The sequence below is a fragment of the Branchiostoma belcheri genome, unplaced genomic scaffold, assembly GCF_001625305.1.
Source record: "Branchiostoma belcheri isolate BF01 breed outbred unplaced genomic scaffold, Haploidv18h27 scaffold176, whole genome shotgun sequence".
Classification (NCBI taxonomy): domain Eukaryota; kingdom Metazoa; phylum Chordata; class Leptocardii; order Amphioxiformes; family Branchiostomatidae; genus Branchiostoma; species Branchiostoma belcheri.
Genome location: NW_017803224.1, coordinates 135,047 through 148,692, shown reverse-complemented (window position 1 = coordinate 148,692; position 13,646 = coordinate 135,047). Strand labels below are relative to the sequence as shown.

Below are 13,646 nucleotides of genomic sequence, written 5' to 3'. Positions count from 1 at the left end.
TGTTCATACGTACCTGGCGGAGTGATCTCTATACCTTTGTAGCGCAAAGTATTGCGGCGCGAGTATGATCCCTATGGTGAAATCCCACTGCCTGATGAGATCATTTATTGACTATGTAACAAACATCATTTGTAGTATTTGAAGGTATTGTGGTCGTGGAACTCCTTTTATGTAAATATGTAATACTATGTGGTTTAAGTATGAGGTCGTGGAACTGTTGTAATTCTATGTAAGGCCGTGTGCAATGTTGCGCGTTTTGTACATTGTGGACGCCATAATAGCAAGTTCAGAAATATTTCTTCCGGTCATGCGCACTCTTAAGTATAGCCCACTTCGACTTCTGCTTAGAGTGAATGCTGAGCGTCCCGCCCACAGGTGAGAAAAACCCATTTTAGGCACTTCTTGTGCATTACACATTCACTGAAAGTTGTTGTAGGGTGATATATTTTAGAATAGGATGTGAAGAATAGGCTGTGATAAGCACGCAAGGCCAAGGAAAAGCGGGTGAACTCGCACACTCATACGATGACGAAGCATAAAACCCCTAGCCTGTCACACCCAAACACTAGCCGAAATCCTAGCAACCATGGCTGCTGTACGTCGGGGGAGCAAGCTCCGCTGGGTCGGCTGGTGTTCAGCGGGGTCGTCTAGTGTTCGTCTACGCCAGCCGAATGTTTTAAAATGTTCAAAATCTTCGGGGGTTGGTCGGGATGTTCAGCCATGGCCTGGTTGGCTGGTGTTCGGCCATAACTCAGGAGAATGGTTGGCTGGTGTTCGGCTGTAAGTCAACAGAACACCAGTCACCTATTTGGGAGTAGGTCAACAGTTTTCATTTCGGCATGTTTGTTTCACTTTGTACATAAAGGTAGGCGTACGTGGTCTATATATGCTCCTATCCTGAGCGTTTAGCCTCCTACAGCCTTAGGGGGCCGTACCAATTGTTTACGCTGTCTACGGCTCAGTGGACGACAGTATCATGTTACAGCTTAACAAAAGGTCAAGTATACCATAACTTTTCATTGGTGTTGTTTTGTTCTATAGTGATTTGACAAATTTAAACAACGCTTAGTTCACAACATATACACAACTAATAACGTTATGAATAACAGGGAATCACATAAAAATTAGGCGTCCACCGGTGGCAAAAACACACCGAACCCAAGAAATATGGTGCCGAAAACGGTGAACACAGCTGGGAAACTGCAAACCCATGCCCCTAGCCTGCTCTATGGCTGAAAAAAAGCTTAACCGAAGAATACTTGTATTATCCAAACGGACTGATATAAACGGAGAGAGGTACATATAGACATATAGACTTATCTATACATTTATAGATAAAGACGTATAGACATATAGACATTTATATATATATATACCCGGATACATAAAACCGTCTGTTTATGTTCACTTCACCCCACAGGAGTTGCGTTCCTCTTCAGTACTATATCCCTCTGCGTTTCCAATGTGGCCATGACACCGGCACCATGTCCAGGTACTAGGTATACCTTTTCGTTAATGTAGATAGATCATTTTCTACAAAATGTTCGATTTTCATAGATTGGCAAAATTGTCGAATCCTTGCGTGATATTTGATTTAACGAAAGTGAAATATATTTTACATACACTATATGTCACATGCCTTAGCACTTCTCAGCCCACCGTCAGCTATTCTATATAATGGTGCTCGCTACAAAAGTCCATGGTCATAAAAATGGAATAGACAATTTTTATGATCTTAAGCCATGTAAGTGTATGGGACATGTCATTCTTTCAAACGTCCCTTGTTCATTACAGTAGAAACAGAGTGCTATTTAGCGCTGAAGAAGGAGAGATTTTGAATAATGTCCTACAAGGCGCCAAAGGGTTTGAAGACGCGTTTAGTATCTTGGATGCGGCCATGGATGAAGAGAAGAACCAAGCTTCGGGACTACCCATGGGGATGCAGGTTAAAGTTGCTGAATTCGTCACACGTTTGACAGATTTTGTACAATGTGTAATTACGAACATACCCGTGTTTAAACCGATCTGTGAGTTTCTGTTTGATTTCATTGAATGGGCCCTGATGATGTATCTTACGCGAAATAGCGGGGTCATCAGGGACATCAGTAGCATCAAGCAAGCCTGGCCGGCTGAGTGGGCTCAAATTGACACAATCCTGAAGTTTGTCAAGAAAGAAATGGAGGACATTGGCAACGAGTTCGAGGAAGCCATGGTGATCGTTAAAGGCGCTGTAAGTTACCAACAGGCTTCAAAAAGGGCGAAGGCTCTGAAGAGATACAATGCAATTCATAGTAAAATCAAACCAGTTTTTGATACTTGCCTCGAACATCTTACACGAGCACAGATTATTCTTGACAAACTGGAACCTAAGATAGTGAAGGCAATAACTGATTCTAGGTCTAGAGCATTAGAAGCGTCAGCAACAACAGCTAGTGTAGGAGCAATAAGTGTAGCGGTAGGATCTGGTACGGTGGCGACTGTAGCTACTGGTGGCCTCGCGTGTCTTGCCTTGGCGGCTGTTGCAATTGCTTACTCAACCAAGAAGCGAAGTGAGTTACGCAACGCTTTGGCACATTACAACGCCGAAGCTAGCCTCATAATGAAAATTGAACGCATGAAGAGACAACTGGCGGAAGGACAGTCTTTTCTGGAACACCCTGAGTAAATTCTTGGCACTGGGATAACTACAGAATCGGATAATTCAACAAGTAGAATTTGCCTAATCTAATCTAAATTCAAATTCAAATAAAAACGCAAACAATGCAGCATATACAGCATATTTCCCTCCATCTTCCTCCCTATACAAGTTTGGACTGTTCCAAACCCACACCTGTGAAAAAGAACATTAAAAAAAAGTTATACCCCAAACTGAAATACATTATTGCTAAGTTATCTCAGTCTAAAATAGAGCCTTCCCAATCCGACCCCAATTAGAAAAGATTATTCTCTCTATTACAAATGGACGATCCAAAATTGAATAAAAATTGCCCCCTATTTACGAATAAACTCTTTCAGTGACACCAATGTCATGTTAGGGTTATGTCCAAAGTTACGTCTGCACAAAAAATGGACTTACCATCCCATTTGAACAGAATGCACAACTTGCCGAGGACAGAAAAGCGGCCAAGTTTGTATCTCTGATATAAACAGATAACAGATAAACGGCTCACAGTTGACATTGTGAGCAGGCCTAATTTGAAGGTGAGAACACTGCTAAGCTGAAGTCACTCTGTCCTATCAGTGAGAAGAACCGTACCACCTAACACAGTGCCTAGAAGTGGCCATTTGGCTTTGCACTGAGCAACACCAATAAAGTAGAAATCGACACTCTGTACATCATATGCAACTAACTGTAACAGAGACATCACTGTTTGGTAAGGCTGTTTCCATTTAGTTTTTAGATGTAAATTAGCACTGTAATATAATGATTATCGTTCGTTTTATAATATATCTGTGCGAAAGTTAAGTGCAAATCGCGGAAAAGCAAAGTACAAAAAAAATTAATAATTAAATAATGTAAGATTAACTAGTTGCATGTAAAATATGAAATGTAAGAATAAGGAAATTTATATACATAATAATGTATATTATATACATAATGATGTACATATACTATGTAAATTGTTAACAGGTATTCCAAGTCAGAGGAATGGATAGAAGATTGGTCACTCAAATCATTTGGTTTCTTTAAGATTATTTGAACATACTGTAAAATTTTGCTGTTGTTTGAGTCTGATAAAAATGAGGATTCCTTTGCAGCAAAAGAACTATTACTGTCTAGAATATTATAAAAAAGATCGTTGTGACAAATCCTACGAATTTTTCTAAACTGCTGAAAAGGATGGGGTGCTATATTTGTGGTACAATTTAGCAACTTAAGGTTATGTTTATCACGAATTTTATAGAGGAGGTAGATACCGGGGTGGCATTAAATCTCTTAGATATTGTTCAGTGTGATAATAGGTAAATCTGTAGAATAAAATAAGGGATTGGACGTGGCGGCGGTCGAATATTTTCCTGTCCCAGCTTGGTAAGAACAGATGACACTTTGTTTTAATTCGAATGTTTATTTTGAATGTTTAACTTTGTAATACTATTAATTGCTGTACATATATGGTGTCGTAAATCGTATAATTAGGTATTGTTGTAAATTCGCATTTTAAGTTTGCAGTGTATCAAGTGCGATGTAATGTATTGTTTATGTGATTTTGTGAATAAAGATATTTTAAAAAATACTATTAATTCATATTGTTGTTAAACTCTTATTGAATATAAATGGGATTTTAAAGCTCTTGTTATTTTTCTAACTTCCTAAATGATTCAGAACTAGATATTTCAATCTAGTTCTGTTGAAAGTTGTGTTAATGCTTACATTGTAGCAAATACTGTCATGACAATTGCTTTACTCTATATATTTGATGCAACATTCCGTATGATATTGCTCTGTGAGAAGACCTTTGTATATCTGTAATTTAGCTTCGATCCGCAGCATTGTTAGGTCAATAGCTTAAATGTTCTGTGATGAGCTTTTTGTTATACGAAATACAACCTTGTTGCTGTGTGTATGATATGATAGGATTTCATTTTTGGCGCATTTGTGTAAGTACTAAGATCGCTATGAAAGAACTTCAAAAAGTGCAGGAATGGGTTTTAAGGTAACCTTCGGTAACATGTGTTTTTTTCCCAAGCAGGATAAAGGTCTTTGTTGCTTTGCATGTGAAAGACACAATTTCAGGCAAATTTAATTGTGGCTTTTTGCACACACAATATTAATTTGTGAAGTATATATCCATGGGTAATAGTACGTGAAAGTTAGATCCCATGTCAGTACAGTTAAAAATCTTCACACTTCACACAAAAGTAAAGAACGCTTTGTACAGCGTTAACGCCTCGGGTATATACTCTGGCCACTATCTCAGAGTTAACACCTATATGGAATACAGGCTAAGGCCTCATGAAACGGCATCTCTATTTGTGTAACAATATTCCACACAGAAAAACCTACAGACCTTTCATATGTAAAGGGCATCCAATTGTACATCAATGATGTCAGCAGATTTTGTTTGTTATATGAAACTTTGATGGACAACCAACTGTGACATGTTGAGAACTTTAGCTGTGCTTGAAAAAGCAAATCAATGTATCATTCATAATCATATGGTATGTTACAGGCTTGAATAAGTGTTGGACTGATTGAAAAAAATGCAGTTGGACTGTGACTGTTAAAGATCATGTACAAGAGAAGATACATCTAAAGCACAGTGTATTATATGACTGGTTTATTTATTTCACACAAATACAAATACAAATACAATACCATAGCAGCCCTTCGGCTGAATTGTGGTTATTGTTTACATTTAAACAATATAAAATCAGCTATAACGATTCAATACAACAATGTTAAACAATATAAAATCAGCTATAACGATTCAATACAACCATGACTTACACAATGAACATGTCAACTATCATTTAGTAACTTTACAATGAAAGGTAAAGTACTGTTCTTAAATCTCGATGTTCTGCAGCTAAATTGACTGATTTGATTTTTGGACCTGAGTTCTCTGCCATGTACAATTGCACGTGTAGGCGGTAACCAACTGGAGAAAGTAGGGGATCTTGATAAAGACACTGCAAACTTCTTACAGAGTAGGACTCGTCTCTGGTACAGAGAGGTAAGGGACAGCTGGCCTAGGGCTGCATCATAGTTGACGTAGTTCTTACCCAATACAATTCTACATGCTCGCCTTTGCACAGACTCTATGTGTCTAGACTGAACAGAGGTGATGCCTGGGTGCCACACGGCGCATTGAACTAAGATCGTATCCAGAACAAAATGTTAGCAGTGTAAATCACTGTATATAACAATCAAGACTCTAACAATGAATTATATACCAACACTGTTATATCTCCTGCCTTTCATTGAGACTGGCGATGTTAGAATGCTCAAGATTTTGCGCTTTTTTTGTGATTTCTATAATAAATGGAATTAACTATCAATGGTTAAATCGCCTCTGTGATATTTGAACTGTGTGTCAGTGTATGTGATGTGTGGTTGTGTGTGTTAAATCTGGCTGCAAGGAAATGAAATATACATACATGAAGCAACAGTCGTTGATTGTTCTATGTAAATATAATATACATACACACAAAATCTATTTGCAACACTGAATGATGAAACATGATTTTAGGAAAAAAACACAACAACTAAACTAAAAGCAGTTAACAGTTGTACATATGTAATATGTTGAGTAGGAAGAAACGTTCCCCAAGAGATATAAATATGTGTTTCATAAAAATGGTAGTAGGGCTTGTTCTGTGGGTCTTTATGGCCTTTCCTGTGCGCGTACTATGTAGCATAAAAGAAACACAGTGTACATGTATGTCCATGCTACACCCATAAAACATGAGGTCATTTTAAAGGCCCACATCAGACTGAAGCAAACAAGTCCATAGTCCAAAGATTCCTCTTATCAAATTCCATTTCCAATATATAATTGGGGGACGAAAATAGCTAATTGAAATCAGTTTGAAGGTATAGAAAAGTGGGGAAATGTAACTCCATAGGCCAAAGCTACCCACAATACTAAATTGTACATCATTTGGATCAAACATTATAATACGGAAACCCTACAAGTATAGTACTAGTATACAAATGTAAAAAAAAAAAAAAAAATTAGAAAGGCTGTCAAAGCAAAAAAAAAAAACGAAAAAAAAATTGATGTATACTACGCAAGTGCAAACATTGTGCAGGGAGAATACAAAATTACTACATTAAACCCAACTTTGCAAACAAAACGCAACAACATTATGCTGTTGGTCACTTCTGATCATAATACCATCCAAGCAGCTGACAGTGTTTATCTAGATAGCCTTTTTGAAACCGTTTTTCTGGGGAGGGGGTCAAAGAGAAAGTTTGCTAAGCGATTGTGTTACAGAGGCAATGATGAAAATATAAAATTGCTGATCAATTTATTTAACATACTTGACCACTATCGACTTTCACACAATCAGTAGTTGTAGTCATCTAGCTTGGGAAACACATAATTAAAAATTCTCTATCAATTTCTAGCATATACTATTACTTACTGACTATTCCTGATCCCCCCACCCCGCCACCTGATAATTTGGTGGTAGCTACTAGTAATTAAGTGAGCTTTTTCTTCAATATATAATGGTCGTGGTTAGGATTCTTCCGGGCCCACAGTCCTCATAATTATGGAAGATCGTGCAAGGTTGACTAGGAGAGAAAAGAACAAAAGAACAGCGTAATCTGAGAATGAGTCAACAAGAAGCCGCCCCCCCCCAAAGAAGTTGTGATTGACATTTTCATGTTTCCTGCTAACGCTTAGCATCTGGCAAGCTCATTAAAGCCCCTGTCACACATTCAGAACTTTCCTACGCTCACCACCTACCACTTACCGAACTGTCCCCAACCAAGGTGAACAGTAGGTCGTAGCAAAGTTGGTTGGGTCGGTTGGTGTACTTGCCAATACATATATTGCGATGCCTTCCGCGAAAAACTAGAGTAAAAGAAGGTGCACAAGTTAGTCAAGCTCAGGATTTTGTACAGTTCGGACGTTGTGCGAAGTCATTCAATAAACTAGAGGAGAGTTACCTAAAAAACGCGCCAAATGGCGGGAGTAACCTACTGGACTTCACTTGGGCTCTTCCTATGGTGTTGTTCGGTGGTTCAGTCGCAGACTACATTGAGAGGGTAAGTGAGAACGTTACTAAGCTGGCCATATCTCCGGCCACTTCGAAAGAACGAGGGCAAGCTTTTTAGAGAAGAAAAGTCGTAAAATGAACAGAAGATTGTATGTTCGTGAATCGTACGTTTGTATGTAAACAAATGCGGCTTGAAAGTGAGAAACAGAAATAATTTCATAGCACGAGTGATTGGTGGGTGGAATCGTATGTTATTTTGAATCATCTTTTCAACATCATCTTTTTACCGTCTGAGGGGTGAAGAAATATGACGATACGTAACTGCGGTTTTTTGTTGAAGTTAGCCTGAAGGCAATTTTAGGTAGCCTGGGTATCATCATGATTTTTTCGAGATTTGCGTAGCGAAAATCCGGATGGTACCCAGGCTAAATTTTAGGGCAGTAAAAGTGGATTTTTAAAGTTTAAAGTCATTATCTTTAATGATTTTTTTAAGAACACTTTTTATCTCGTACACATATCTATGATGATATCGATGTAGCCACATTGTCCAATTATAATACGTACAAACCTAGCATCTCCGTTAAAATAACCCGCATAAGTATAGCGTGTTGCGTTCTGGTACTCAGGGAGTCTCGATGGAAGAAAAGTTAGGGGACCTAATCCCTCTTATTCAATCGTGTTTTGAACCCAGTTTTGATGCTTCTAGCAGGGTTTGCAGTATTTTTAAGCCATTGGTCTTGTTTGTACATAGTCGCAACATTTAGCAATGGAAGGACGGACAAGATCTAACAGCGCGGTCAAAAAAAGACCTCCTCGGTGGTTTGATTGACCGTTACTTCCTTGAGCGTCACCTATGGTTGACCCCCCCCCCCGATGATGAGCTCACTGACTTGTGTTCATGCGTGTGCATTTATGTAATGCTGTGTAAAAGTCTTGGTGTGTGTACCGGTCAATAGTGCTGCTTGTTTGTGTGGGCTTAGATCTGGACTTACTTCATGCTACATAACTTTTTTTTGATCACGCATGTAAGACGTTGGAAAACTGGACATTTTACACATTTCGGTTCTTTGCTTGACAAGTACATTTTCATTTTTATTATGTACATGTACGTCTGTGTCGTGGCAGCAGACTTGTAGAAAAAGCCCACATGTCTAGACTAAAGGTTGCAGGAGTTTGTGTAAGACATTAGCGTAGATTTCATGGAAATGATGATTTTCGCAGAAGGTTGACTCACGCATCTATTATTTTCTCTTGGCGTAAACATATCTCTTGTCGCCTTGCCCTGGCTGCATTTCATTGAATAAACAAAACAGTGCGGATGGCTATTGACCAGCGCCATGTTAATTGGTATTCCGTTTCACCTGTACATGTACGTGTTGTATCAACGCAACCAACGCTCCCTAACTTCGGCCGAGCAAACGCTTTGATTGACCCTTACTTCCTTGTGAGTTTTGTGTCACAAAAAGCAACAACATGAAAAGTATATGCTATGTATGTTGTACACAGTGCAATTTGGCTTCGGGTATGAATTTGCGAAACAAACTTCAATGATATGCTGTGTCAGTGAAATGACGTGACACCTCAAACTGCCTATATAAGTTACGCGTAGAACAAAGTCAAACAGACACAGTTACACCGTCTATTGTTTCTCACAGTGACGCAATTGTGTGACGTGTGGAAATTACCTGGAAATTACCTGATGTACTTGCCAATTCAAATATTACAATCCCTTCTGCGAAAAACTAGAGGAAAAGAAGGTGCGCAAGTCAGTCAAGCCCGGGATTTTGTACAGTTCGGACGTTGTGCGCAGTTGTACCATACGATAGAGAGATACGCGCTAAAAACGCGCCAAATGGCGGGAGTAATCTACTGGACTTCACTGGGGCTCTTCCTATGGTGTTGTTTGGGTGTTCAGTCACAGACTACATTGAGAGGGTGAGTGAGAACGTTACTTAAGCTAGCTTAATAATATTTTCGATCACTTCTTAAAGAACGTGTGCAGGCATTTTTATACAAGAAAAGCCGTGAAATTTAAATGAACAGAGGATTGTATATTCATGAATTGTACGTTTGTATGTAAACAAATGCGGCTTGAAAGTAAGAAACAGAAATAATTTCAAAGCACGAGTCATTGGTAGGAGGAACTTGAAGTATGTTAGTGCGTACTGTTGCCATACTTTGAAGCATCTTTTCAACACATGCCTTTACCGTCTGAGGGGTGAAGAAATATGACGATACGTAACTGCGTTTTTTTGTTGAAGTTAGCATGAAGGCAATTTTAGGTAGCCTGGGTATCATCATGATTTTTTCGAGCGTTGCGTAGCGAAAATCCAGATGGTACCCAGGCTAAATTTTAGGGCAGTAAAAGTGGATTTTTAAAGTTTAAAGTCATTTTGTTTTAATGATTTTTTGAAGAACACTTTTTATCTCGTACACATATCTATGATGATATCGATGTAGCCACACTGTCCAATTATAATACGTACAAACCTAGCATCTCCATCAAAATATCCCGCCCGTATAAGTATACTCGTGTTGCGTTCTGGTACTTGGGAGTCTCGATTGAAGAAAAGTTAGGGGACCTAATCCCTCTTATTCAATCGTGTTTTGAACCCATTTTTATGCTTTTAGCAGGGTTCGCAGTATTTTAAAGCCATTGGTCTTGTTTATACATAGTCGCAACATTTAGCAAGTGAAGAACGGACACGTTCTGGTGTTCGGAAGTAACAGCGCCGCAGAAAAAGACGTCCTCGGTGTTTTGATTGACCGTTACTTCCTTGAGTGTCACCTGTTGTCGACTCTGAACCCGATGAGCTCAATATGTGTTCAAGCGTGTGACACTTTTGTTAATGCTGTGTAAAAGCCTGGGGTATGTACCGATCAATAGTGCTGCTTGTCCGTGTAGGCTTATACGAACAAACTTAGCATCCCCAGATTTAGCGTGTTGCGTTCTGGTACTTGGTAGTCTTGATTGAAGAAACGGTCGGGGACCTAATCTCTTTTAGTCTATCGTGTTTTCAACTCAGTTTTGCTTCTAATAGGTTTTGCAGTAGTTCTAAGCTATTGACCTCGCTTGTAAATACTAATGATAGCCAAAACATTAATTTTAGTGATAAGAGAAGTGACACGCTCTGGTGTTCGTGGATAACAGCGCGTTAAAAAAAGACCTCCTCGGTGTTTTGATTGACCATTACTTCCTTGAGCGTCACTTGTTGTTGACTCTAAACCCGATGAGCTCAATGACTTGTGTTCATGCGTGTGACACATTTGTTAATGCTGTGGATGTAAAAGCCCTGGTGTGTGTATCGGTCAATACTGCTGCTTGTCTGTGTGGGCTTAGATCTGGACTTACGTCATGCTACATGCTACTTTTTTTGATCACGCATGTAAGACATTGGAAACCTGGAAATCTTAGACATTTCGGTTCTTTGTTTGACAGGTACATTTTCATTCTTTATCATGTACATGTACGTTTTTGTCGAGGCAGTAGACTTGTAGAAAAAGCCCACATGTCTAGACTAAAGGTCGCAGGAGTTTGTGTAAGACATTAGCGTAGATTTCATGGAAATGATGATTTTCGCAGAAGGTTGACTCACGCATCTATTATTTTCTCTTGGCGTAAACATATCTCTTGTCGCCTTGCCCTGGCTGCATTTCATTGAATAAACAAAACAGTGCGGATGGCTATTGACTAGCGCCATGTTAATTGGTATTCCGTTTCACCTGTACATGTACGTGTTGTGTCAACGCAACCAACGCTCCCTAACTTCGGCCGAGCAAACGCTTTGATTGACCCTTACTTCCTTGTGAGTTTTGTGTCACAAAAAGCAACAACATGAAAATTATATGCTATGTACGTTGTACACAGTGCAATTTGGCTTCGGGTATGAATTTGCAAAACAAACTTCAATGATATGCTGTGTCAGTGAAATGACGTGACACCTTGAACTGCCTATATAAATAACGCGTAGAACAAAGTCAAACAGACACAGTTACACCGTCTATTGTTTCTCGCAGTGACGCAATTGTGTGACGTGTGGAAATTACCTGGAATTTCCCTGATGTACTTGCCAATTCAAATATTACAATCCCTTCCGCGAAAACCTAGAGGAAAAGAAGGTGCGCAAGTCAGTCAAGCCCGGGATTTTGTACAGTTCGGACGTTGTGCGCAGTTGTACAATAAGGTAGAGGAGAAATACGCACTGAAAACGCGCCAAATGGCGGGAGTAATCTATTGGGCTTCACTGGCGCTCTTCCTATGGTGTTGTTCGGTGGTTCAGTCACAGACTACATTGAGAGGGTGAGTGAGAACGTTACTAAGCTGGCCATATCTCCGGCCACTTCGAAAGAACGAGGGCAAGCTTTTTCGAGAAGAAAAGTCGTAAAATGAACAGAAGATTGTATGTTCGTGAAGTGTACGTTTGTATGTAAACAAATGCGGCTTGAAAGTGAGAAACAGAAATAATTTCATAGCACGAGTGATTGGTGGGTGGAATCGTATGTTATTTTGAATCATCTTTTCAACATATGTCTTTACCGTCTGAGGGGTGAAGAAATATGACGATACGTAACTGCGGTTCTTGTTGAAGTTAGCCTGAAGGCAATTTTAGGGCAGTAAAAGTGGATTTTTAAAGTTTAAAGTCATTTTGTTTTAATGATTTTCTGAAGAACACTTTTTATCTCGTACACATATCTATGATGATATCGATGTAGCCACATTGTCCAATTATAATACGTACAAACCTAGCATCTCCGTCAAAATATCCCGCCCGTATAAGTATACTCGTTGCGAGTGTTGCGTTCTGGTACTTGGGAGTCTCGATTGAAGAAAAGTTAGGGGACCTAATCCCTCTTATTCAATCGTGTTTTGAACCCAGTTTTTATGCTTCTAGCAGGGTTTGCAGTATTTTTAAGCCATTGGTCCTGTTTGTACATAGTCGCAACATTTAGCAATGGAAGGACGGACAAGATCTAACAGCGCGGTCAAAAAAAGACCTCCTCGGTGTTTTGATTGGCCGTTACTTCCTTGAGCGTCACCTATGGTTGACCCCCCCCCCCGATGATGAGCTCAATGACTTGTGTTCAAGCGTGTGACATTCATTTAATGCTGTGTAAAAGCCTTGGTGTGTGCACCGGTCAATAGTGCTGCTTGTTTGTGTGGGCTTAGATCTGGACTTACGTCATGCTACATAACTTTTTTTTGATCACGCATGTAAGACGTTGGAAAACTGGAAATCTTAGACATTTCGGTTCTTTGCTTGACAAGTACATTTTCATTTTTATTATGTACATGTACGTCTGTGTCGTGGCAGCAGACTTGTAGAAAAAGCCCACATGTCTAGACTAAAGGTTGCAGGAGTTTGTGTAAGACATTAGCGTAGTATTGGTTTTTCGCAGAAGGTTGATTCACGCATCTATTATTTTCTCTTGGCGTAAACATATCTGTTGTCACCTCGCCCTGGCTGCCTTTCATTGAATAAACAAAACAGTGCGGATCGCTATTGAGCGGCGCCATGGTAACTGATATTCCGTTTCACCTGTACGTGTTGTACCAACGCAGCCGTTTTTCGCTGAAAAGAGCGTGCTTGTTTCTGGTACAAAGACAACCACATTTTCGCTGAAAAGAGGTGCTTACCTTTTACAACCATTTTTCGCGGAAAGGGGGTGCCTGTCTTTGGTACAAACACAGCGTTTACTATTTTTCGCAGAAAGGAGGTGCCTGTCTTTGGTACAAACACAACCATTTTTCGCAGAAAAGATCTAAAGGTGCCCACCTTTGGCGATGGATGTCTTTTTCCCCTAAATGTGCCAGCTTTGGTTACATGAGACGAACGCTACTTGTGATCAGGACTCACAATGAAAGAGTATGTTGTTGCTACAGTAGCAGGGCCGTGCAACGTTTAGGCAGCTGAATCGACACATACCTCCCTACGTTAACCCTACCTAGACCGGGCTTTTTTTGACATGGGGGGGGGACC

General features: G+C 39.7%; 1 protein-coding gene across 1 annotated transcript in view; it reads left to right on the top strand.

Annotated features, from left to right (window-relative positions):
- Positions 1-7,538: 7,538 nt before the first annotated feature.
- Positions 7,539-13,646, top strand: part of LOC109467137 (mucin-like protein) — a 19,275-nt gene continuing 13,167 nt past the window's right edge. The window contains exon 1 of the mRNA XM_019765071.1: positions 7,539-7,717. Coding sequence (XP_019620630.1) covers positions 7,635-7,717 — 83 coding nt within the window. The 5' untranslated portion in view covers positions 7,539-7,634. The remainder of the gene's footprint in view (positions 7,718-13,646) is intronic.